Below are 24,589 nucleotides of genomic sequence, written 5' to 3'. Positions count from 1 at the left end.
TGGCTGCAAAGGGCACTGAGCCAGCTGGGGCGGGCGTGGGCCCTGGGTTGGGGGGAAGCACTGCTCAGGACAGTGGGGAGGGGGCGTGAGCACAGCAGGGTTGTGCCGCCCCCAAGGACAAGGGTGAGGCTGGACGGCACCCGTCCTGAAGCCCTGGACCCCCAGCCAAGGGCGGAGGCAGGGATGGGACTCTGAGGGCCGGGTGTGGGATGGCCCCCGCAGCTGAGGGACCTAATGTGGATAGAACAGCTGCCACTCCTAGCTGGGGGACCTTGGGGAAGCTGCTTAGTTCCTCAGAGCCTGTTTTCCCATCTGTAAAATGGCCGTGATGACTGCACCTGCACCACCTACCTCAGAGGGGGTTGTGGGGACCGAGCGAGGGCACAGCCCAGCCCCGCACACAGCAAGTGCTCAATAAACATCAGCTGCAGGCCAGGTGACACCCAGGGTTCTGCAGGCCCACCCAGGACAGGGTTGAGGCGCTGCACCCCACTCGGCCCACTGCCCAACTGAACCTCAGAGGCGCCCCCCTCCCTGGCCTCCCCAGACCCCCATTCCCTCCTCCTCTTCCCCCAAGCAAACCAGGTCACCTGCCGTGAGTGAGCGCTGGTGGCTGGCCCTGCCCCCACCATCCTGTCCTCACTCCAGCCCCACCTTGGGAGCAGCCCTGACTCCCATCTCCAGGCCTTTGCACACACCCTTCCCTCTCTCTCAAGATTCCACTCCAGGGCCACTCCTCCACGAAGCCTTCCCTGGTCGAGTGGCCTCATCCCTACAGCACTTTGTACCTTCTGGATACAGTCCTTCCCTCTAGGGCCCGGCAACCGTCTCCCCTCCTTGAGGGCAGTGACCAGAGCTGGTTCACCCCCATCCCAGACGCCCAGCACAGCGTGGGCCAGGGTGGAGAGGAGAGCTGCGCTTGGCAAATACTTGGGGCACCAAACCGGGGCAGGCGTCCCCTCGCGGCCGAGGCTACAGCCCTGAGGCCGGGCTCCTTCCTTTCTCCACGGCCGGAAGAGGAAGATTCTAACAGAGAGGCTCACGCTGAGCCCCAGGTCCTCCCTACCAGCCTTAGCCGCACCTGGCACCACCCACCCTGATGGCCCCTGGGACCGGCTGTGTGGGGGGGGGCGAGGGTGGGGGGAGGGGAGACAGCAGGCCAGCAGGCCCCTCCGCCCTCCGCCCCTCCGCCCTCCGCCCTCAGGCACGCATGGGGCTGTGGCCAAGGAGACCGTGGACTCAGGTTGGGGTCTGGGAGGCAAACTAAGGTTGGGGCACAGAACTAGAGCTCAGGGCTAAGCCCTGCCCTCCTCTCCACCCTTCCCGCCTGCAACACTGGCACTTTCCCCGTTTATCTCCTGCCTGTCTTTCTGCCATGTCACCTCTTCCAGGAAGGTCTCCCTGATTTCCAGGGAGATCTGGCTGTCCTTCTCCTCCAACTAAAAATGATCAAAGCTAACCTTCAATGAGCTCCTACTGCATGCCAGACTTCAGGGCTAACATCCCTAATCACACCATTTTATTTAATCCCTAGAAGGACGTATAAAGTGGTAATACTGTCATCCCATTGCACAGATGAGGTAACTGTGGCACAGAGAGGTTGAGATGCAGAACCAAAGTCTGAACCTTAACTATTCCGCTCCTTGCTGAGCACCGCGGAGCAGGGGTCCTGTTGGAGGAGTGTCTTTCTCACTGCTGTGTCCCCACCACCAGGTGTGGAGCCTGTCACAGAGAAGCAGGTTGAAGAAACCGGAGGCCCAAGAGGCTGGGCAGGGGCGGGCCAGCAGACACAGGCCCCTCTGGCTTGGCTCTCCCACATCCTGACCCCTTAGGCCCTCACCTGGGACCTGTAGGTGGGATCCCGATCCCCATCCATCACTGTGCACCAGAGCAGCCCAGAGCCCGGCACCTCGGGGAAGGAGCACCAGAACAGGCCTCACTGGGAATACCGTTTACTAGGCCATCTGCAGTCGACTGTACAGTCCAGGGTGCACCAGGCTGAGCTGGGCTCCTCCCCAGGCGGTTGGGTGGGGGAAGCAGGCAGAATGAGGTAGGTGAGCCGAGGGGCGGCCACACTGTCTTCTGAGAGGCGAGGTCTCGACTGCAGCCCCTCCCTTCAGGCTCCAGGGACAGTTGCCTCAGACCCTGGGGGTGAATCCCAAGGCGGGGCGAGCTGGCCCTGGGGGCTGACCTGCTCCTGGAAGAGTCCGTCAGTCAGGGCTTCCGGAAGGGTCAGCTCACGAGGTTTCGGAGGTGTTGGGGGTAGGCGGTCGGGCCAGGAGTTCTAGGCACCCCCAGCTTCCTCCACGGCCCAGCCCAGGGTCGGCAGCACCGTCACTGCCCATACTTCTCCCTTCCTGAGTGAGTGTGGCATCTGCAGGTCCCTGTCATCCTGGGCTTGGCCTGGGTCCTGCTCAGCTGGGGAGGAGTGGCTGGCGCTCTGATGAGGTGGCGGCATCCCTGTATATCAGGAACTGTATGGAGATCCGAAGGAGTCAACGTCAAGGCCAAACGGAGCACAGCCTGGGTTGGACCTGCCCCAGGGTGGCCTGTGGCCCCATCCAGAACTGTAGCCCTCTTCCCTCCCTGCAGCTCGGCCCGGTGGGCAGGGTCAGCCATGGCCTCCTGGCCTCTGCTCTTGCTGCCTTCCCACCCCTCAACCGGCCAAACCCCATTTATCTGCCAAGTCCAGCGCTTGGGTCTTCCTCTCCAGGCAGCCTCCCCTGACCCCAGCCCCAGGATCTTGCCCTCATCTCACCCTACAGCATCCTGGGGGTTTCAGCAAGTGGCAGGGGCCATTTTGGGGCACTAGAGCTTAACTTTCTTCATCTCTCATTGCACCCACCAGGAACTCTGCAAACGTCGAAACAAGGGCCCCGTTTACCTCCTCCCAAAGGAGATGGAAATAATGCCCTGCTCAGCCATCCAGCAAACAAACATTTACTGAGCACTCACTGTGTGCTGGGTCCGGTGCTGCGTATTTCCAGAGACCTTAGCTTATGTAATTGCCCCATGACCTTGGTGAGACAGCAAGATGAAGACATGGAAGCCCAGAGAGGCTAACGGTTTGCTCTGTGTCACACAGGACTCCGGGGAGCCAGGATTTGAACTCAAGTTTTTCCATCTCTAATTCACGTGTGTGTCTCCACATTGCAGCTTTCCTTCCTCCTGCCTGGATGGGCTGATGTATGCCCTGTTCCCCAGACCCTGTGCACAAGCTGTGCCAGGAACATCCACCCCTTGCCTTGCCTAACTTCTCCTTCAGGGCACAGTTTCAATGGCACTAGCGGAGGCCTCTGCTGAGCCTCTAAACCAGGACAGACAGCCCCCTGGTCACACACTCCTGCAGTTTTTCTCTGTGCTACTCGGTGGCACCACAATGAAGTAATTATTTATGATTACGTGTATCCTGTCTGCCTCCCCACTGAACTGTGAGCTTCTTGAAGGAAGGAGCATTCTGTTCTTGCTCACAAATAGATCCGGTACCTAGAGGGGTGCCCAGCACATGGGAGGTTTGACTCTTGGATGGATGGATGGATGGATGGATGGATGGATGGATGGATGGAAGGATGGATAGAAGAATGGATGGATGGATGGATGGAAGGATGGATAGAAGAATGGATAGATGGATGGATGGAAGGATGGATAGAAGAATGGATAGATGGATGGATGGAAGGATGGAAGGATGGATGGAAGGATGGATGGATGGATGGATGGAAGGATGGATAGAAGAATGGATGGATGGATGGATGGAAGGATGGATAGAAGAATGGATAGATGGATGGATGGAAGGATGGAAGGATGGATGGAAGGATGGATGGATGGATGGATGGAAGGATGGATAGAAGAATGGATGGATGGATGGATGGAAGGGTGGATGGAAGGATGGATGGAAGGATGGATGGATGGACAGACGAATGGACAGAAGGATGGATGGATGGAAGGATGGATGGAAGGATGGATTGATGGAAGGATGGATGGATGGATGGATGGATGGAAGGATGGATGGATGGATGGATGGACGGACGGATGGATGGATGGAAGGATGGATGAAGGATGGATGGATAGAAGGATGGATGGAAGGAAGGATGGAAGGATGGATGGATGGATGGATGCTGAAGCCACGTGCAGGCGGAGGCTGCTGTGGCCCCCCCCCACCCCCCACCCCCACACCCTGAAGGATACGATGGTGTCGAGCAGCAGGACGCCCAGGCTGCCCACGAGCCAGGGCAGGTGGTGCAGCACATAGCTGCCCTCGCTCTGGCCTACCTCGGGGTTTTTTAGCAGCACGCTCAGCCCATACAGCGTGTTCCCCAGCATCACCAAGGCGAACAGCGAGTAGGAGATCCCCTGGGTTGACTTCCGCAGGAACTGGAAGCGAGGGATGTAGGGTCAGAGACCTCAAACGGGCCTCTTGTCTCTCTGGACTGTAACTGTCCATGTGTCCGTCTGCCCTGTCACAATGCACATGCTCCGAGCAGACTGCACACGGTGTGACCAGTGTCCGACATGGGCCTGGTGCCCAGACCAGCCCTTTCCAGGGCCTGACTCCTCATCCCCGTTCCAACATCATCTCCCAGGCCCCCCTGCCCAGGTCGCAAGAGACCAGGGCTGCACCACCCTGCTCGCCCCAAGGTGCCTGCTCCCCAGCCCTACGCTGACTCCCTGCCCAGCAAGGCTCCCCCATCTCTGGTTCCCCATATTCTCCTCTGCTCTCAGCCCCTTGCTCTCACCTGACCTCTGACCTCCCCGGGACACATGCAGGTCACATGTACCCCTGGATGGCAGGCATCTCATGCCCATTTCCAGAGGCAGAAACTGAGGCTTGGAGAAGTGGATTACGTCACCCAAGCCAACAGTGAGTGTGGACCAGACCTGCTGCTACTCCCTAACCCAGGAGCCCGAGCTGCCAGCCGGCTCCTCCTCCCTTGGCCCCAGCGCCCCTGCCCACGGCTCACATTGGTGCGGATCTGAGGCAGCCGGGACAGCAGGTACAACATGCTGGACACGGAGCCGATGACGAAGCCAATGATTTCCTGCTGCGTGAAGGGCTGAGAGGGCAGAGCAGAGCGCTCAGTGCTCAGTAGGGGCCGGGGTGCAGCTTGAGAGCCCCAACCCCCTCCTAGAGGGCAATTCCCCTGACCTCGTGGTCACGCAGGGGCGAGTCCTCGGGGTGAGCCAGACCCCCACCCCTGCTCTACCCTCGCGTGCCCACACCTCACCTTATTGCCCGGCTCCACAGACAAGAGCGTCCGCCCCCGGAAGACCTCCCTGGGGGCAGCCACCAAGCCAGCGCTGCTCAGCAGTGGGGTGGTACACGCCACCCCCAAGATGAACAACAGCACAGAATTGATGGGGGCAGACCCTGGACGTGAGGCAGGAGGGAAGCTGAGATTAGGGATCTGAGTGGCGGCAGACAGACTGGGCTTTGAGTCCTGGCCTTGTCCCTCAGTGGCTGTGTGACCTTGGGCAAGTGACCTAACCTCTCTGAGCTTTCATTCCTCATCTGTAGAATGGGTATAATGAGAGTACCCTTCTCCTAAGGTTGTAAAGGTAAACCGATGAGGGCAGTGGGGGCAGCAAGGGGATTATGGAGCGTGCAAATGCTGAGACAGCCCCACCCCCAGGTGCCTGGGTCATTTCTTGTACAGCCTGCCCCTTCTGAATCCTGTGTGCCGTGTCCTTGTCTTCTCAGCTCCAAGCCCAGGGCCCGGCACTGAGGAGCAGCTGAAGCCATGTTTGCTGAAGGAGAGAACTTAAGTGAAGGGGACTCCCTGTGGTCCTGCCCGGACGTGCTCACTGCCCTCTATCTCGGCTCATCAGGGGATCAGGGCCCCAGCTTTCAGATAAGGCCCGAGGAAGCCTTTTTGAGGTTTGGTTTATCACCAGCAATGGGAAACCTTCCTCCTCCCAAGCTTCCAGGCCTCCTGGCTGCCCTCAGGCACCTGACACAGAGGGATCCCCATACTCACACGGAGAGGGGCGTTTCTTAAACTTGTAATGAAAGTATAACGACAGCATCAGCATGTCGGCCAAGACGTAATACACGGCTGTGTAGGTCTGCAAGAGAAGAGGGCCCGGGGCGCTGGCTGCAGTCCCCGGCTCGGGGACCACACCCCAGCACCCGGCCAGCTCTGCCCCATCCCAGCTGGGTGACCCTGAGCAAGTTGCTTCACCTCTTGGAGCTTCTGTTTGCTCATCTGGAAAGGAGGGGATCACAGAGCCAGACAGCAGGTAGGCAAGGGCCTGGCAGGTGCCCGCCTGGGCAGACAGAGGAAACGGTGGCTAGCATGACCAGGCGGGACAAAATGGGACTCAGAGGTTAAGTGGAGGCTACCATTTGGCCTGATACAGGGGCAATTTACAGCCCCCCTTGGGAAGACAATAGATTCCTGATTTTGAGTCCCAGCTCCACCCAGCCACAGAAGAATGGTGGCACCTGGGCCTCCCAAGGGAAAACCTTCCTCCTCCAGGGCCCCATGCCCTGAAAGCTCAGTCAGGATCTTAGCACCTCAGAGGTCAAAGACCCCAGCCATCCTGTGGTTTGATGTGCTCATTTTGTAGATGGGGGAACTGAGGCCCACAGCCCATCGTCACACTGTGAGGCAGGCAGAGGGCTCTCTCTATAGCATGGGGCCCTCGCAAGATGGAAGCCTCTGCAGACTGTCCCTGGCAGCCCACCCAGCCCGGAGACCAGCCTACCTGCAGGGGCAGCTGGTCAGCAAGGAAGGAGCCAATGAGATTGCAGGAGTCTCCGCCGATCCAGCCCAGGAGGAACCACAGGGACAGGGCCTGGTCCATGTTGCCCGTCTTGCAGGCCTTGATGTACTGGCTGTGGCGGAGGAGGGAGACGTGTGCTCAGGGGCCGACGGCTGTGATACCGCGTGGAGGGTAAACATGGGAACAGCCAACACGGAATAGCGGGGCCGGGGCGGCATCTGCACATGGGGTCGCCTGGGAGCCGATCCTTCCCGCAGGCGGGATCCTCATGGGCCTTTCTTTGCCCTTTGGGGATTCTTACCAGGGGATCCCTTCCAAGCCAGGAGCTCTATGGGACATGCATCTTTCCACAGAGAGCCATTGCATGATAGATTCTCCTCCCCAGCAGTCTCTTGGTGGGGGCCTGGGGTCTTTACAGGGTCCTGGTGTTTTGTGTCAGACCCTGAGAACCACTTCATAGGGACCCTGGGTTCTCTCTTCTATGGAGGGGGGTGGGGGGTGGTGTTTGGAAGGAAGGAGGATGGTGGTTGCCCCACGGCCTGAGGCCTGGGTGCTGCCCTATCTGCAGGGGAGATGGATGATAATATGGGCCTGTTATCTTCAAAGGACAACAGAGAAGTCTCGGGCTGTGGCTCCCAGAGCTCTGATTACAAAGCCATGGGGTCAAGTCTTGATGGGCCTCTTTGGGGATGGAAAAGTCAGGGAACCAGGATTCACACCCAGACCCTGAGGTTCCAGTCTCGCTCTGAGTCATTCCACAATGGCCATCTGCTGCTTACATTTCTCTTTAATCATTTGCATGTATTTAAATTAGTAAAAGGTACCTAAACAGCACCTCACCCCACCTACCACCCAAGACAGAAGCTAGGAAAGCTAGGCCTGGCCCTGGCTCTTCACGGTCATCCTTCCACCTCCATCTCCTGCTGACCCCGCCCCCAGCTCTTCAGGTCTCCCACCCAAGCCTGTGTTCCTTGTTTCCATCCTGCCTCTCAAGGATCTCTCTAAAACCCCTATCTTGCCAAAATCCTTCAAAGCCTCCCACTGCTCTTCAGTAAGGACCCCCATCTTCCTGAGCACATCCTGACAAGGCCCCCAGGTCCCCTGTCCCTCCGACCCCCCCACCACCTCTTCACCAGGACTGCCTTCTCTTCCTCCAAACTCTGCATCAGCAGATGGCTCACCCAGTCCCTCCTCTGTATCTTTCAGAAAATATCAGTTCCTCCTCAGGGCCTTCCTAGAAGGGAGCTCTGCCAGCATTGGTCAGTTCCTCCTGGACTCAAGCTTCCTGAGGGAAGGGACAGTGCCCAGCATGGGCCTGGCCCGGAGAGGCCCTTAAGGTTTACCCCGTGGCCCCGCCCTTCTAGGATACTGTGGCTTGAAGAGCCTCCATAAATTTCAGGGAAAGTGATTTTGTCACACTCAGGAAAGGCCGAGTCCTAAGGAGAAGCAGAGAGGTGGCTGCCCTCCCTGCCATCACCTGGGGCTTCTCCCAGACCTCTGACACCCCCTCCCTGGTTAATCAGCCAGGCCCAGGCAGGGCTGGCACTATGACCTGGTGGAAAGGGGAAGCCTCAGCCAGTTCCACCAGCTCCTCGCGCTTCTGGGGGAGCTCTCACCCCAAGATGGGGAGCCTCTCCCCCTTGGCCTCCACCCATCAGCCAGACCTGTCTGCTTTGCCTCCTAAGGGCCACCTATCCAATCCCCCAGACATCATTGCTTGCTGGATGCCTTACACAGCCTCCCTGCCTCCAGTCTCTCCCCCGTCCCTCCAGTTCTCCTTCCCTAATAGAAGGTCTATAAAGGCAAGGATGGGGTCGGTTTTGCTTACTTCTGCCACATCTAGTATGGCAGCTGGGACAAGGTGAGTCAGTAAAAATGTCAAGCCCTAGACAGCATGTTGGGACAACTTGATGAGGTAAGGGTAGTCTTTATTTTTTTTTTTTTTTGGCTGCTGCACAGCTTGTGGGATCTTAGTTCCCCGACCAGGGATTGAACCTGGGTCCTCAGCAGTGACAGTACAGAGTCCTAACCATAGGACTGCCAGGGAATTCCCAACGGTAGTCTTTTTAACACATGGTACTGGGACAACCGGGTACCGCATGCAAAAGAACGAGGTTGGATCCCTACCTCACACTGTATACAAAATACAACTCAAGCTGAATCAAAGCTCTACATGTAAGAGCTAATTTGTGATACTGTGATTTACAATAAGAAATATATATATTTGGTCTTCTTCCCTGTTCCCTGCACAGAGCTCTCCTAAGAATGTCCTAAGGGGTGAGAGAGAGAGAAAGAGAGAAAACAAGGTGTCTTTTGTAATGTTAATGAGGTGACTTTTGGAAAGCCCTTAGGTCACCTGAGGATAAGGACTCATTGCCAGGGGAACCAACAGTAAGATTAGAAGGTTGGGATATTTGGTATCACGGGCCCCTGTCCCACCCTCCTCACCCACCTCAGGGGAGGAGAGAGGCTCGAGATTGAGCCCAAGCGCTAATGGCCAATGACTGTGTAATAAAGCCTCCATAAAAATCATTTCTCTGCGTTCTGTGAGCTGCTCTAGCAAACTAATCAAACCTGAGGAGGGGTGGGGGGAATCTCCGATCTACAGCTGGAGGTGAGAAGCACAAGTGACAACCTGGACTTGTGACTGGTCTCAGAAGTGGGGAGGAGGGAGCACTCTTGTGGGACTCGTAGGACTGGGCCCCTAACCTGTGGGATCTGAGGCTGTCTCAGGTGTAGATAGTGTAAGAATTGAGTTGATTGCTTGATGGTGTGGCAAAAAAACACATCAGAATTGGTGTCAGACTTGGATAATAAATCTATATAAAACTCTTAGAAGATAAGGGTGAGTCTTTGTTACCTGGATTAAGCTATCGTTTCTAGACATGATATCAAAAGCACAAGTAACAAAAGAAAAAACACATAAACTGGACATCAAGGGACTTCCCTGGCGGTCCAGTGGTTAAGACTCCGAGCTCCCATGAAGGGGGCTCGGGTTCAATCCCTGTTCAGGGAACTAAGATCCCACATGCTGCACGGAGCGGCCAAAAAAAAAAATTGGACATCAACAAATTTTTGAATTTTTGTGCTTCAAGCGACACCATCGAGAAAGGGAAAAGACAACCCACTGAATTGGAGAAAATATTTGCAAAATATATCTAGAATATATAAAGAACTCTTAAAACTCAACAACAGAAAGACAAATAATCCAATTGAAAAATGGGCAAAGAACCTAAACAGACCTTTTTCCAAAGAGAATATAATTTGGCCAGTAAGCACATGGAAAGCTACTTAATATCACCAGCCAACAAGGAAATGCAAATCAGAACTATGAGATAACGGGCTTCCCTGGTGGCGCAGTGGTTGAGAGTCCGCCTGCTGATGCAGGGGACGCGGGTTCGTGCCCCGGTCCGGGAGGATCCCACATGCCGCGGAGCGGCTGGGCCCGTGAGCCATGGCCGCTGGGCCTGCGTGTCCGGAGCCTGTGCTCCGCAACGGGAGAGGCCACAGCGGTGAGAGGCCCGCGTACCGGAAAAAAAAAAAAAAAAAAAAAAAAAAGAACTATGAGATACCACTTCACACCCACTAGGATGGTATAATAAACAAGACAGAAAACAAGTGTTGATGGGGATTTAGACAAATTGGAACCTTCATATGCTGCTGGTGGGAATATAAAATGGTGCAACCGCTTTGGAAAACAGTCTGGCAGTTCCTCAAAAGATTATACACAGAGTTACCATGTGACCCGGCAATTCCACCCCTTAGGTATATACCCAAGAGAAGTAAACACACATGTCCCCACTAAAACTTGTACATGAACATACATAGCAGCCTTAATCACACTGGCCAAAAGGTAGAAACCACCCAAATGTCCATCAATGAATGACTGAATAAACAAAATGTATACACATACAACAAACTACTATTCGGATGTAAAAAAGAATGAAGTATTGACACTAGCTACGTATGACGTGGATGAACCTTGAAGATGTTATGCTAAGTGAAAGAAGCCAGTCACAGAAGGCCACATACTGTATGATCCATTGATATGAAATGTCCAAAATAGGCAAATCTACAGACAGAAAGTAGATTGGTGGTTGGGGCCGGGAGATTTAGAGGGAAATGAGGAATGACTCATTTCTTTCTGGGTTTCTTTTTAGAGTGACAAAAACGTTCTAAAACTGATTGCGGCAATGCTTACACAACTCTGTGCATACACTAAAACCTCGGACTTGTACATTTAAATGGGTAACTCAATGGTATATGAATTATCTCTCAATTAAACTGTTACCTCTCTCCCTCAGGAGAAACAGCATAAGATTTCCTAACAGCGGAGAATGCCCTTACATTACAGGGCCCTGGATGACCTCTTTGACCTCATCTCTCCTCTTTGGCCGCCCCTCTGCCCAGCCATGGGACTGAGCGTACAGTGTGTAAAGGCCATCCTCATAGCAACCCTGTGAGGTAGGGAACAACATTCCCATTTTCCAGATGAGAAAACTGAGGCACAGAGCAGTGAAGGGCCTTGCCCAGGTCACAGTGTGTCCGCGTTCCCTAATCACAGCAGTGGCCATGCTGTTTTGTAATCACTGCTTGTCCTCCACCAGACTGTCACAGAACAAAGGCTAAGTTCGATGCACCCCAGCCCTCCCACTCCTCCGCCTCCTCTCTGACTAGCTGTGCAATTCACAGCAAGTTAGTTAACCTCTCTGGGTTTCTATTTCCTCGTAAAGTAGCGATACAGATTGTGTCTATTTCACAGGGTGGTTATGAGGATTAAATAGGGTAAAGACATGTCAAGTGCTTAGAAATGAGCTAGGTACACAGTGGGCACTCACTGAACAGGTGTTATTATTATTACCTGTGTGTCAGCATGGTCCAGCACAAGGCGGGGCCTAGAGTGAGGTTTGCTGTAGGGCCCTCCAGGGTGGGTTGGAAGTCAGTGAGTGGGGGTGGGAGAGGGAGCACACTTGGCCTTGAGTCTGGAGAGGCCCAACGCCAGCCAGGGAGCCCCTCTTCGGTGCAGCCCCAGGAGCACTTGCCCCACCCTTGCAACCCAGCCCCGGTCCCACCACCCTGATGCTACTCACGGGAGGGTGGACGTAGCAAAGCAGAGAATGGAGATCAAGCCCAGGCCCACGCTGGCCTTGTCCCAGCCATCCTGGGCACACTCGCCAAACACGTCCCATATCCACTGGCTGGAGCCATTGGGGCAGCTGGAGAAGTTGCTGGAGCCCAGCTTCCTCCAGACCATGGCTTCGGAGGGAGGGAGGGAGGGAGCCGGTGTGCTGAGGCAGGCGACAGCTCTACAGGGAACAAGAGAGGGGCCTTCAGCCTTGGGAGGTCCAGGTCCTAGTCATGGTCCCGCCACTCTAAGCCCATTCCAGCCTTATCACCCAGCATGGACTGAGCCCCTGAACCGGAGAACACGATCAGTACAGAGATCAAAGTAACCACATATACAGGGAGGGCACTGGATGTGTGGTCAGAGACAGGTGCACTCGAAACCCCACTCTGCCTGTTAACGCCTCGACTTTGCGCAAGTGACTCAGCCTTGCTGTGCCTCAGTCTCCTCATCTGCAAGATGGGGCGGTAACAGCGCCTCCCCCATACAGCTGTGAGGGTTCAATGAGTTCATAAATCTAGTGTAGAGAACTGAGCCCTCAAACAATGCCACCTTTGTTCTAACTCTTGAACATTTCGATAGTTTCCAATCTTTTCTTCTTGCAAATCACGCTGCGAGGGTCTGCTGAGACCAGGCCCACTAAGTACATCCTCTCATTTAAAGTACGGCTGTCCTGGGAATCCCCTGGTGGTCCAGTGGTTAGGACTCGGCACTTTCACTGCCGGGGCCTGGGTTCAATCCCTGTCAGGGAACTAAGATCTCACAAGCCGCCCCACTCGGCCAAAAAAAAAAAAAAAAAAAGTATGGCTGTCCCCCAGTACGTCGGTCAGATGAGGCAAGTGGTGAAGAAGGAGCAGGTGAGTTGCACACGTGGCTGGGATTCAAGCTTGGCGTGCTCAAGCCGCATTCTCCCAGCAGCTCGTGTGTGTAGGACGCCTGCTGGCAAAGAGTCCGGAGCCACCTCCCCATTCTCACTGCCGACAAAGCCAGGAGCTGGCTGGTTGCAGGGGCAGGCAGCGAAGCCCCCACCTGGTGTCCTAGAGCAGTCACAGCCTGTGTGACAGTCCCAGAGGAGGGAGAGAAAGTGGGGCTGCTGGAGCATCTCTGCTGGGCAGGATCATCACAGCCCCTGATAGTTGAGCACTGTACCAGCTCTGTGCTAAGCACCTTACGTAGGCCTTTCTGCATTTTGCTGCACATCAACTCTATGAAGTGGGGGCTACTGATATGTCCGCGTAGACCCGGGGAGGTGACTTGCCAGGGCCACCCAAGCAGGAAGCACTCATAGCCACCATGCTTCTGTCCCTGGGAACGGTGGCACCTTCCTGTGGTCTGATAGGGCTGCCCAGGGTCTCATGCAGCCAGAAGGCAGGCTTCCCCTTTTCTCACTGCGCTCAGAGGGGGGCTTTCCTCACCTGGGATGAGGCTCTCTCCAGCCACCTTCAGTTTCTGCTTGTGTCAAAAGACCCAGGATCCTCATAAAGCAATGCCCCACAGACAATGCCATAGACCAAATGTTTATGTCCCTCCTGTCCTGTTGAAATCTAACCCCCAATGTGATGGTATTTTTGAGGTGGGGCCTTTGGGGAGTATTTAGGTCATGAAGGCAGAGCCCTCATGAATGGGATTAGTGCCCTTATAAAAAAGACCCCAGAGAGCTCCCTTGCCCCTTCTGCCAGGTGAGGACATATCGAGAAGACAGCCATCTATGAACTAGGAAGTGGACCCTCACCAGACATTGAATCTACTAGCACCCTGATCTTGGACTTCCCAGCCTCCAGAACTGTGAGAAATCAATGTTTGTTTCTAAGCCATCCAGACAAATGGTATTCTGTTACATTGGCCCGAATGGGCTGAGACACCCTGGCTGGACCCTTGGAACTGCTGAGGCCACAGCGACCTGGGAGCGTCAGGCCGGGAAAGGAAGCGAGTCAGCTGCTTTTCTTAGGAAGCTCTAGGCTCTCAGCTCTAACGTGACTCAACAGCGAGCCCCAGAGCTGGGGGCAAGGGCACCCCAGGTCACTGCCTGCCTGGTTCACTGCAGTCCCTCCGGGGCCCTGCAAAGGGGGGCTGAAGGTCTCTTCCTGTACCTTGGTGACCCCCCCACCTTGACCTTCAGCACAGCTGATGTTGGAGCCATTTATCTGCTGTCCTGCCACCAGCAGCTGCAAGGCCACCCCAGGTTAACACGCAGTCCAGGTAGGAGCTGGGTTTTTGCGGTGCCTCAGGCATTTCAAATCAAGTCCTTTTGTTCCCCAGCCACCCCTGCAGTGGACCACTTCCCCAAGCCTCCTCTGGTAGAGCCTCAACACACCACAGCAGCTCATCACAGTAGTATACAGTAGTATACAGTAGTATACTGCCATCCTCATTAACTTCTCTGTGAGGGGAACACGGTCCTCATTCTACAGGTAAGGTTGAGTGGCCTTGTGCAAGTAACAGTCTGAGCCTGTGTATAAAACGAGGATAATGACGCCCACTCCTTGGGGTTGTTGTATAGATAAAATGCACATAAAGCTCTTAGCCCAGGGCCTGACACAATGGTAGTGACTGAGAATGAGAGGCCAGTATCTCAAGCACCCTGAGGTCACTCTCACTCCACTTTTCACCAGGTTAGGGAAGAAAGAAAGTGGACACACACGTGAAGGAGGGATGGGTGTCTTGGGGGATGTACCTTGGCTCATAGGGCCCAGGGCCCTGGTTGGGTGGTCCCCTGTCCATGCACGGGGTCCATGTGCAGCTCGGGGCTCAGGATACTTTGAGACACACCTGAGCCCTCAACAGAAGACACTTTCTTCTGAGGGCCACTGTGCACAGAGCCTGTCACCCATGGGTTCTGACCCAAGTAGGAAGCCAGCCTGGGCCCAGGCCTGGCTTCTGAGACCGGGTGCCCCTCCTAGTCCAACAGCACTGAGCAAATGGATGGCCAGGGTTGCAACAAAGGTTGACCAGGTCTGTAGGTGTGACAAGGACCACAACAGGGGTGCCTTGTGGTTTTTGTTTTTTTTAATTGAAGTATATAGTTGATTCAGGGGTGCCTTGTTATCATGGAGGGCACATGTTTGAAATTCAGGATCAGTGTGTCAGAGCTGGGGATCAGGGACCTTGGGTTTAAGAAGCTCCCCCAGCGGATTCTGACCACATGTATTCTGTGCACGTGACCACACTTTAAGAAAGGCGGAGGGACTTCCTTCGTGGTCCAGTGGCTAAGACTCCGCACTCCCAATGCAGGGGGCCCGGGTTCGATCCCTGGTCAGGGAACTAGATCCTGCATGCCGCAACGTAGAGCCCACATGCTGCAAGTAAAGATCCCACATGCCGCAACGAAGATCTGGTGCAGCCAAATAAATAAATAAATATTAAAGAAAAGAAAAGAAAGGCAGCCCTGGAAATGGCATCCGCTGCCACAGCCATGTAACTCGTCCAGATCCCAAGCTGAGTCACAGAGATGCTCCCCACTGAAGCTGCTCAAGTGGCCACCTTTATCTACCAGATAAGTCCAAATGCCTTGAGACTGAGCCCCAGGGTACTCCAAGAACTGCCCTCCCCCCCATCTCCTGTCCCTCCCTCTAGGCCTTCAGACGGTCATTCCCAGGTCTCCTGACTTCTGTCCATGCTGTCTCTTCCCCTAGGCTTGGCCTTTTCATCCTAGAGGGCATAGTAAAGAGAAACTAAGACCCAGTTCTAAATTGCCATCTCAGTTTAGAGGGTCCTCACAGGAGCTGGTGGGAAAACACCTGTCACCTCTTCCCTTACCCTCCTCCACAAACCCGAAGGATGCTCATCACACTCCTCAGCCACTACTGCCCTTTAAGCCCACTCCTCTCCCTTCACCCTAGTTGTAAACTTATTCTTAGGCCCCAGACACACCAGGTGCACAGTAAAGGTTCAAAAAGCAGCAAGAGACAGACAGACAGGGAGGGAGGGGAGAGGGAGAAAGGAAGGAAAAGAAGGAAGGGAGAGAGAGAGAGAGAAACAAAGAAAGGAAGGGGGAATGGGAGACCTAATTGTGAGCCTGGATGGCCTAGGGTTGAGGAGAAAGCACTCTGGAACTGACCTGCCTGATGCCTACTAGTAATGAATTCTTGGTCAAGTGACTGAGCCTCAGAGTTCCAACCTGTAAAACGGGGGAATAATGCAAGTATCCACCTGCTAGGCTAATTGCAGAGTTGAATGAGAGAATCCAGGCTGAGGGATTAGAGTGGCGCCTGGCACAGGTTAAACCCTCAGTAGAATAACCGGGAATGGCTATTATTCTGTTCTGTCTATAGCTCTCTCCCCTCCCCCCACAGGGTTCCTGGTAAACAGCTGGCTTCAGTAAGCCTTGAAAAGACAAGACTGCGTCAGTCCTCATACTTCCAAACACAGACTCCCCATGTACACACTTGGAAACCTGTCCTAGGCATGGAGTGGGAGGGGACAATCTGGGCTCCCTGAAGAATTGGGGAGCACCTGAGGGGAGGAGCCTCCCGCCTTGGGGCTACCACCCACTCCAGCCCTCCAGGTCCTCGGTCACAACTCCCTCCTAGTGACTCAGCCGAGCACTGGCCGCCTGTTTGGCGGGGATAATAACAGGGCAGCCGCTGGAGTCAGCGCTCATTCGCCGCGAAGTCCCCTCCTCTGGCCCGCCCTGGGGAAAACAAAGTCGTCAGAAACGCAGGGGCCCGTCGGCCGGGAACAAGAGGTGAAAAAGGAACCCAGACCCCAGGCCCTAGGTCAGAGCGGCCCGAGGAGTCATGCTGGTCGCCCTTGAGGAGGGGGACCTGGGCCCCCGCCGAGGGCCTCCCAATCCCAGCCCAGAGTCTCGCTCCAAGATCTCGCACCCCGAGGTGGGGGCAGTAGCCCAGGACTATCCAGGGGCTGGAGGGTGTTGGAAAGATGTAGCAGGGAAGGCTCAGAGTCCCGAACCGCAGCCCCAGCCTCAAATTCAGCTTACCAAGTCTAGAGCCTCCCCACCGCCCGGCTTCTGGGTTCTCCAGCTCCTGCCTTCATCAGCTGACCAGAAACCCCTCCCCAGAGCTGCGCGGCTCCGCCTCTTGCGCCGCGCACTTAGCGGAAGGTCCTGGTAGTTGTGGCGAGCGAGCGTCTCTTGCGTGAGGGGGCGCCGCGCTTCTCCGCATCGGCAGGGAGGCGGGGCCCGAGGCGGCCCAGCGCGCAGGCGCCGACCTCATGCTGAGCGCCTTGTCTCGCGCCGTGGCCCGCGCCGCCGTCCGCTGCGCTCGTACCCCCTGGCCACCCGAGGCTCGCACCGCCGCCACTGCAGCCGCCATGTCCCGGGGCCCGCGGGCCACCTCAGGCTCCCCGATCCGGCCCGCCACCGTGCTGGGCACCATGGAGATGGGGCGCCGCATGGACGCGCCCGCCAGCGCCGCGGCAGTGCGCGCCTTCCTGGAGCGCGGCCACACTGAGCTGGACACGGCCTTCATGTACAGCGACGGCCAGTCCGAGAGCATCCTGGGCGGCCTGGGGCTCGGGCTGGGCGGCGGCGACTGCAAAGGTAACTTCTGGCGCCCGCGCACCGACCGCCTGTCCTCTCCGTGCACCGTGCAGTGCAGACCGTCCCGCAGGACGCTGACCCGACCCCAGCCACGCGCCCGCCGCGGTCAGGGCCGACAGCTTCGCCCCTCCCCCGGGGCGCCCACCTCCCCTGGCCATCCCGCAGCTCTGTGAACCCCCCGCGCCTCAAGTCTCTTGCACATCCAGCCCCGACAGCTGAACAGCGCTTTATCCTGACCACCTTCCCCTCCGCTTCTTCGTCTGGGGATTGCAACTCGGTAACCCCCGAGCCTGATCTAGTCCTTGGCTTCCTACCCCAGTTGCTTTCTTAGTGCACCTCTCTGCGGCACTGGTCTCCAGAGCTATGCCGTACCCCTCTCCAACCCTGCCAGGTGCCCATAACCGGTCCCCAGGCACTCTGCCTATGCCCCTCCCCATGGTCCTCAACGCCCATGCGCTCCCCGAGAGCCCTTTTCTCATCCAGGTCTTTCATCAGCCCCTAGACTTTGCTCTGCTCAGTTGGCAGGACCCCTGGCTCTCTCAGGGAGAGCTGTAGCATTGCCATAGACCGGGCTGGGGGAGCAGGGGTGGTGGGGTAAAGAGTGGGGAGGCGTGAGAGAGAGGGTAAGGCATTTCTGTCCACTCTTGTAGCCCTATTGCCAGCTTCTTATGGAGCTATAGGAGGGAAAGTGTCTCTAACCCACCCGCAGGGAGCTCAGAGTCTAGTGGGGAAGATTGAAGCAAATAATTGCAGAGGAGCGTAGAAGAGGAAGCACTTTTAGGGAAGGCATGATGGGGCCAGACAGAGGCCCTAGGGAAGGCTCAGAGAACACTGAGGCTGGGCCTTCGAGGAACAACAGTAGTTTGCTGGGCAGAGCATCAGTCAGAGGGTTATGAGAGGCTGAGGGCATAGCTGTGCCAAGACTGGTGTAAAGATGGCCAGGAGACAGGTGTGCTTGAGCGGAGGATGTGGGTGTGGAGGGACAGTCCCTCATCAGCCTGATGCCATTGGAAGTACCTAGGAGGGTGCCTGGCGCTTGGTGGGACCCAGTGAAGTCAGCTGATACTATTACTACCACACTCTGCCTCCTCTTTTCCATCCTGAGACTTTCTTCCCAGCCCTTGTGTCAGGGGCGTCCCCTTCTGGGTCCTCCTTAGATTCATAGCTTGGTGGATCTGGAGGAACAGACTTGGGAATGTGCATCTCAGACCCACACTCTCTAGTTCACCTGGGTGCCTCTCGTGACTAATGAAGATTTTATTTCTGAATTGGTTTCTCCCCCTCCAGTCCTTCCCTGCTTCCTTCTTTGAGGCCAGGCACTCACAGAGTCAAAGTCCTCAGGTCAGACCCGAGGCAAAGTTCACACCAAGAATGCAGGGGGATTGAGAAATGTGGGGAATGGAAAAAATCTGGACGAGAAGCTGAGAGACTTGGTCTCTCCAACATCCAAGTGGTCTGATGACTCCCTCCCCTCTGGATTACTGAGTTGCGTTTGCCAGGTATGGAAAGTGCAGAATCCAGAGAGCCAGCGTTCTTTTTTTTAAATATATAAATTTATTTATTTATTTATTTTTGGCTGTGTTGGGTCTTCATTGCTGTGCGCGGGCTTTCTCTAGTTGCAGAGAGCGGGGGCTACTCTTCGTTGCGGTGCGCGGGCTTCTCATTGTGGTGGCTTCTCTTGTTGAGGAGCGTGGGCGTCAGTAGTTGTGGCTCGCAGGCTCTAGAGCTCAGGCTCAATAGTTGTGGCGCATGGGCTTAGTTACTGTGCAGCATGTGGGATCTTCCCTGGCCAGGGCTCGAACCTGTGTCCCTTTGATTGGCAGGCAGATTCTTAACCACTGCGCCACCAGGGAATCCCCCAGAGAGCCAGCATTCTTTATAGCACTTCCAAGCTGCTTGCGTGTCAGAACACTCTCTTGTTCTCATGGGGAGTGTGTCTCTACAGTGGATATGTGGATGTGCACACTTCCAGGAGTCTGGAAGGAGAGGGGGGAAACTGTCACTGCCTTCTGCTCATTTTGCCTTCTACCTCTCTCTCAAATGGATCTGCCAGTGGTTATGTTCAGCAGCTGCATCTCTTTCTTGAATTCCTGCAGCAGCCTCTTTACTTGTCCCCCTGTCTTCAGGCCTGCCCCCTCGACGTCTCTCTCTATACGGCAACCAGAACGAACACAGCTGACCAGTTCACTCATAAAACCTTTGAATGATGGTATTTGAGAAAACCCGTTGGGATTAGGTCTGGACCCCCTTCTCTTGTCTCATGTACCACTGCTTCCTGCCTGGAGTTTATAACTCAGAGTTGCACGTATGGCCGTCACGTGCTGTGCTTTCTTCCCTTTGTGACTTTGTCTAAGTTCCCATCCTTTGCTTCCCACCCTTCCCTGTTGGCTGGGACTCTTCTTTTTTTTTGGCCGTGCTGCACAGCATGCAGGATCTTAGTTCCCCGAACAGGGATTGAACCCATGCCCCCTGCAGTGGAAGTGCACTGGACCACCAGGGAAGTCCCAGGATGCTTTTTTGGAGACTCAACTTGTGGGGTCAGGAAGCCCTCCCTGGAATTCCCAGGTTGGCCACATACCTCTCCTCTGGGCTCTACTGCACTTACGTATTGTAACATCACCTTCTAGCTTGTGACCTCCTTGAGGGCAGAAATTGAGTGTGTTTAGTTCATCTCTGTGCACTTGGCCTCTACTACAAGGCTTGACACAGCTAGCAGTTTGGTGACTAATAATGTAGCAGCAGTGGACATTGGGAACTCGCACATGAGACATTATTGAATCCTCATGCTCTCCCTGTGAAGACAGTTCCATTGTTATCATCCCCATTTTACAGATTAGATAATTGAAACTCAGAGAACTTAAGTAATTTAGCCAGGGTCACATGGCTAGTAAGTGGTCACAATAAATTTCTTAACCATTACATTCTTCCCACAAAGTGAAAATCGCTACCAAGGCCAATCCCTGGGAAGGGAAGTCACTGAAGCCTGACAGCCTCCGGTCCCAGCTGGAGACGTCACTGAAGCGTCTGCAGTGTCCCCAGGTTGACCTCTTCTATCTACACGCACCAGACCACGGCACCCCTGTGGAAGAGACGCTGCGCGCCTGCCACCAGCTGCACCAGGAGGTGAGGGTGGCCCCCCAGCTCCTCTCCTTGGCCTGTCGTTGCCCAGGAGAGCGGAGGCTCCAGGGCTGTCCCAGAGCAGAGCTGGGGACAGACCCCACTCCCAGGGTCCCCAGCCAGTCTCTCCTTCCTGGTGTTCTGGGCTGCAGTGGGTTCTGACCTTGGCCTCTCCCCCGCAGGGCAAGTTTGTGGAGCTTGGCCTCTCCAACTACGCCGCCTGGGAAGTGGCCGAGATCTGTACCCTGTGCAAGAGCAACAGCTGGATCCTGCCCACCGTGTACCAGGTGAGGCCAGGGCTGCAGAGGCCTCTGTCTCCTGGGGGCCTGCGGATCCTGGGTCCTCTTGGCCCCTCCCACTCCCCCCCAATCTCCCCACCACCACCCCGTGCCCTCTCCATAGCAGCCACTCCCTTGCCTCCCCTGCTCACGGCCTGTAGATGGCTCCCGGGTACCCTCAGCCCAGCCAATAGGCGCCTGCTCTCCGGCCCAGGTTCCCCTTCCTGCCTGCTTCTCGCTCTGCAGTCAGCCTGGAACACTCCTCCCCGCTTCTCGTGGGAACGAGTGCCCAGGTCTCACTTAGATGCCTCTTCCTCTGGAAGCCTTTCCCAACAGCCCAGCAGGGCCTCCCATCTCCAAACCCTATCTTCATACATTGAGCAAGTATTTGGGAGAATCTGCTATGATCACCGAACCCACCTTTATGTGATCACCTGACCTCTGTCTTTGTTTTGTTTTGGGGTTTTTTTTTTTGCGGTACGCGGGACTCTCACTGTTGTGGCCTCTCCCGTTGCGGAGCACAGGCTCCGGACACGCAGGCTCAGCGGCCGTGGCTCACAGGCCCAGCTGCTCCGCGGCATGTGGGATCTTCCTGGACTGGGGCACGAACCCGTGTCCCCTGTGTCGGCAGGCGGACCCTCAACCACTGCGCCACCAGGGAAGCCCCTGTCTTTGTTTTTAACTTGACTCTAACATCTCTTGGAAGCAGAGACCTTACTAGATACGCTGGTGTTTGGGAACTCAGTGTCCAGCACACAGCTGGTGCCTACAGATATGTGTGGAATGACATATCCCGTCCACTGTCCCTTCCTGGGGCCCAGCAACATCTCCCCATCACCCAGCCACCACTAGTGATGTTGGAAATCATTGCTGAAGTCCTGGGCAGGTTTTGACTGAAGGTTTTTGTAGAAGACTGGGGTCCCCTAACCCGTGCACCCTCTCCAGCTGGCCCTTCTGCCCGCAGGGCATGTACAACGCCACCACCCGGCAGGTGGAGACAGAGCTCTTCCCCTGCATCAGGCACTTTGGACTGAGGTTCTACGCCTACAACCCTTTGGCTGGTATGGGATATGGGCTGCTGTGGGGACGGGCTCCCCTCCCAGGTCCCTGGGGGCATTTCTGGTCCTGTTTCTCCCTATTCCTGACCCGGGGGATACCCGGCCCCAGACCTGGGAAGCAGGGAGAGGTTTGACAGGAGGCTGGGCTGGGTCCTCCATCCCTCCTGGGTCCCCCACCATCACCCCCACTTCCGGTCCAGAGCAGCCTCTGGGAGCAGTGCCAGGGGGTCTGATTACAGCCTTCCCGCAGGGGGCCTGCTGACCGGCAAGTACAGGTATGAGGACAAGGACAGGGAACAACCTGTGGGCCGTTTCTTTGGGACCAGTTGGGCAGAGATCTACAGGAATCGGTGAGCTGGGGATGGGCTGCATCAGGGTGGGTGGAGTGGGGGGGCGGTCCCCTTTATCTGAAATGGAGGAGTTCTAGGCTGCATTCCTGAGTCTCCAAGCCATCCCTTGCTGCCTGGACCTACCTCTTTTGATTCCTAGAGGAATTATGAAGCCCTCTATAGGGTTTCTTCTTGTTTTCTTGGGACCTCCGTGAGGAATGAGGATCCCTGGACCTTATGCCAGGTCTTCCAAGTCATAGCTTCTCCCTGAGGAGTGCTCATCACCTGCAGATAGAGAAGGAGAGGGCCGTGGATGGAGGCTCAGCAGTCCTGGGGCCGAGTCATACCCCTGTACTTGCTGCCTATTTCCCTAGGTAAAGTAAGGGCAGGCTTTGAGTTCTCAGGGGTAAAGATGTCATTGAGGTCTCTGGTGAGGGAACCAGCCTCCTGGGTGTTTCAATAAAGCAGGAGACCCATTGCTAGAGGGGATACCAGCTCCTCCATGCTGCAGGGTTAGGGTGAGCGCAGCTGTCCTGTTTGACTCTTTGGCGGTGGCCCCCAGTGTGACCCCATGGTCCTGACCCCTGTGCTACCCTGCCCACCTGCTCAGCTTCTGGAAGGAACACCACTTCAAGGCCATTGCCCTGGTGGAGAAGGCCCTGCAGGCTGCGTATGGCCCCAGCGCCCCCAGCATGACCTCGGCCGCCCTCCGGTGGATGTACCACCATTCACAGCTCCAGGTAACGTATCGTCGCTGGAAGCCCCACTTTTGCTCCCTTCGGGAAGCCAGCATTACCTTCAGGTGATTTCTAAGTAGTTTTTCCCTCTGAAATTTCTCTTTGTTCCAGTTTTCATGGCAGCCTTCCTGTTGTTCTGAGTAGCTGTCCAAGTGCCAGGCCCTATAATGAGGGCTTTACTAACATGGATTGAATTATTACCTAGGCCTGATGAAGTGTGATTATTCCACTTTTACTGATAAGCAAACTGGGGTTCATACAGCTGTGAAAGGGATAGAAAATTATCACAGATTTGACTGTAAAACCCACTGGTCTGGCTCCTCTGGGGGGAGGTGGGGTTTCCCTCTGTCTTTGGTGTCCCCTGTCTTCCTGGCTAAAACTTTTCTCCAGCTTCAGCCTTACCTAGTTGCATAGTCTCTGACATGTATATAGTAGGTTTTCAATAAGTGGGAGCTAAATGCTTTGCATAATTTCTCATTCCCATAGCCACGCTGAAAATTGAGAAGATTTGAGTCTCAGGGGGGTTAAATAGCTAAACCTAGTTTACACAGCTGCTGAGTGGCAGAACTGGGCTCTGAACGAGGATGAGCCGTGTGGCAGCAGGAGGAAAGAAGGCAGGGTTTGGGGTCACATAGTTACAGTTGTTGAAGGTACCTTAAGTGCTTTCTAGAACTATGTAGAGTATAATTTTTTTTTTTTTTTTTTTTTTTTTTTTTGCGGTACGCGGACCTCTCACTGCTGTGGCCTCTCCCGTTGCGGAGCACAGGCTCTGGACACGCAGGCCCAGCGGCCATGGCTCACAGGCCTAGCCGTTCCGCGGCATGTGGGATCCTCCTGGACCGGGGCACGAACCCGCGTCCCCTGCATTGGCAGGCGGACTCTCAACCACTGCGCCACCAGGGAAGCCCTAGAGTATAAATTTTAAAATCAAGTCCTAAGTTTTGGTGGGGGAAAGGCTGTGGGTGGAGTGGGGGGAGCGTGTGTGACTGGGGTCACTGTCGTGCGCTAGTGTGTTGACGTCTGGCCATCTCCCCCTGCAGGGTGCCCACGGGGATGCGGTCATCCTGGGCATGTCCAGCCTGGAGCAGCTGGAACAGAACTTGGTGGCCACTGAAGAAGGGCCCCTAGAGCCAGCCATCGTGCAGGCCTTTGATCAGGCCTGGCACCTGGTTGCCCATGAATGTCCCAGCTACTTCCGCTAGGCCCCAACACAGCTCAAGCTGCCCAAGGTTTCTTCCTTTTCTGTCACCTCTTCTACTCTCTCACCCTGGCCGGTCTTTGCCTTAAGCTGATTTAGCATGGTCTTTCTCCATTGTCTGGATCCATGCATTATTTTTCTAGATCCCTGCCTCACTCCCAGTTGCCTTCACAATGTGTAAAGGCTGGGGCTGAGCCCCATTCATGCATTTCCCATCTGAATAAAGCAGGCACTTGACCTGGCTGTAGCCCAGGCCCGGAGTGAAGCCCACAAATTTGTCTCCTCAGCTGCTTACGACTTGTTTCCACCCTGCCTGGAGGCTTCCTGCCAAAGGGGTAGAACCATGAGCTGGAGTCGTCTAAAGGCAGAGGCAGCGGGAGGGTCTCCCAGCCTCCTGCCCTGAACCCAGCCTAACCCCTCAACAGCCAGGCTGCAGGTGGCCCTCACACTTATACACGCAACAGAAGAAAAGAGGGTCATATACCCTGAGGTAGATTTTCTCTCATTCAGAATTACCTCATTAAATACTT

The 24,589-nt window shown here is 55.5% G+C and overlaps 2 protein-coding genes across 5 annotated transcripts; one reads left to right on the top strand and one right to left on the bottom strand.

Annotated features, from left to right (window-relative positions):
• Nucleotides 1-1,497: 1,497 nt before the first annotated feature.
• SLC66A1 (solute carrier family 66 member 1) lies at nt 1,498-16,846 on the bottom strand. 4 transcript variants are annotated; one of them, XR_014293548.1, is made up of 9 exons: nt 16,782-16,846; nt 11,811-12,026; nt 6,703-6,832; nt 5,973-6,060; nt 5,223-5,365; nt 4,959-5,051; nt 4,174-4,371; nt 2,192-2,474; nt 1,498-1,722 (listed from the first exon to the last, which is right to left on the bottom strand). XR_014293548.1 is itself a non-coding variant. In XM_082615839.1 (8 exons), exons 2-8 carry the CDS (start codon nt 11,972-11,974, stop codon nt 2,415-2,417), a joined length of 876 nt encoding a protein of 291 aa, XP_082471965.1. In that variant the 5' UTR covers nt 11,975-12,026; nt 16,782-16,846; the 3' UTR covers nt 1,498-2,414. The 4 variants fall into 4 exon arrangements, 3 of the variants coding, with proteins under 3 accessions (XP_082471965.1, XP_082471966.1, XP_082471967.1); XM_082615839.1 differs by having other exon boundaries at nt 1,498-2,474; XM_082615840.1 differs by having other exon boundaries at nt 1,498-2,474; nt 4,270-4,371.
• An 81-nt stretch (nt 16,847-16,927) lies between these two features.
• On the top strand, nt 16,928-24,333 carry LOC309799419 (aflatoxin B1 aldehyde reductase member 2). The gene is made up of 7 exons (XM_082612548.1): nt 16,928-17,342; nt 20,278-20,465; nt 20,642-20,746; nt 21,702-21,798; nt 22,046-22,145; nt 22,735-22,864; nt 23,902-24,333. The coding sequence occupies exons 1-7, from the start codon at nt 17,015-17,017 to the stop codon at nt 24,061-24,063; spliced, it is 1,110 nt and encodes a 369-aa protein (XP_082468674.1). The 5' UTR covers nt 16,928-17,014; the 3' UTR covers nt 24,064-24,333.
• Nucleotides 24,334-24,589: the final 256 nt, after the last annotated feature.

Source organism: Mesoplodon mirus (genome assembly GCF_964341445.2).
Source record: "Mesoplodon mirus genome assembly, chromosome: 3".
NCBI classification, from domain to species: Eukaryota; Metazoa; Chordata; class Mammalia; order Artiodactyla; family Ziphiidae; genus Mesoplodon; species Mesoplodon mirus.
The sequence above is the reverse complement of the archived record's forward strand: the minus strand, read 5'-3'. Positions and strand labels throughout refer to the sequence as shown.

Coding starts and splice junctions, on each gene's coding strand:
- SLC66A1 (XM_082615839.1), bottom strand. CDS start 11,974: ATGGTCTGGAGGAAGCTGGGCTCCAGCAACTTCTCCAGCTGCCCCAAT. Junction 6,833..11,810: donor TTTGCTACGTCCACCCTCCC/GTGAGTAGCATC, acceptor CCTCCGCCACAG/CCAGTACATCAAGGCCTGCA. Junction 6,061..6,702: donor CTGACCAGCTGCCCCTGCAG/GTAGGCTGGTCT, acceptor CTTCTCTTGCAG/ACCTACACAGCCGTGTATTA.
- LOC309799419 (XM_082612548.1), top strand. CDS start 17,015: ATGCTGAGCGCCTTGTCTCGCGCCGTGGCCCGCGCCGCCGTCCGCTGC. Junction 21,799..22,045: donor CGCCTACAACCCTTTGGCTG/GTATGGGATATG, acceptor GCCTTCCCGCAG/GGGGCCTGCTGACCGGCAAG. Junction 22,146..22,734: donor GCAGAGATCTACAGGAATCG/GTGAGCTGGGGA, acceptor CCACCTGCTCAG/CTTCTGGAAGGAACACCACT.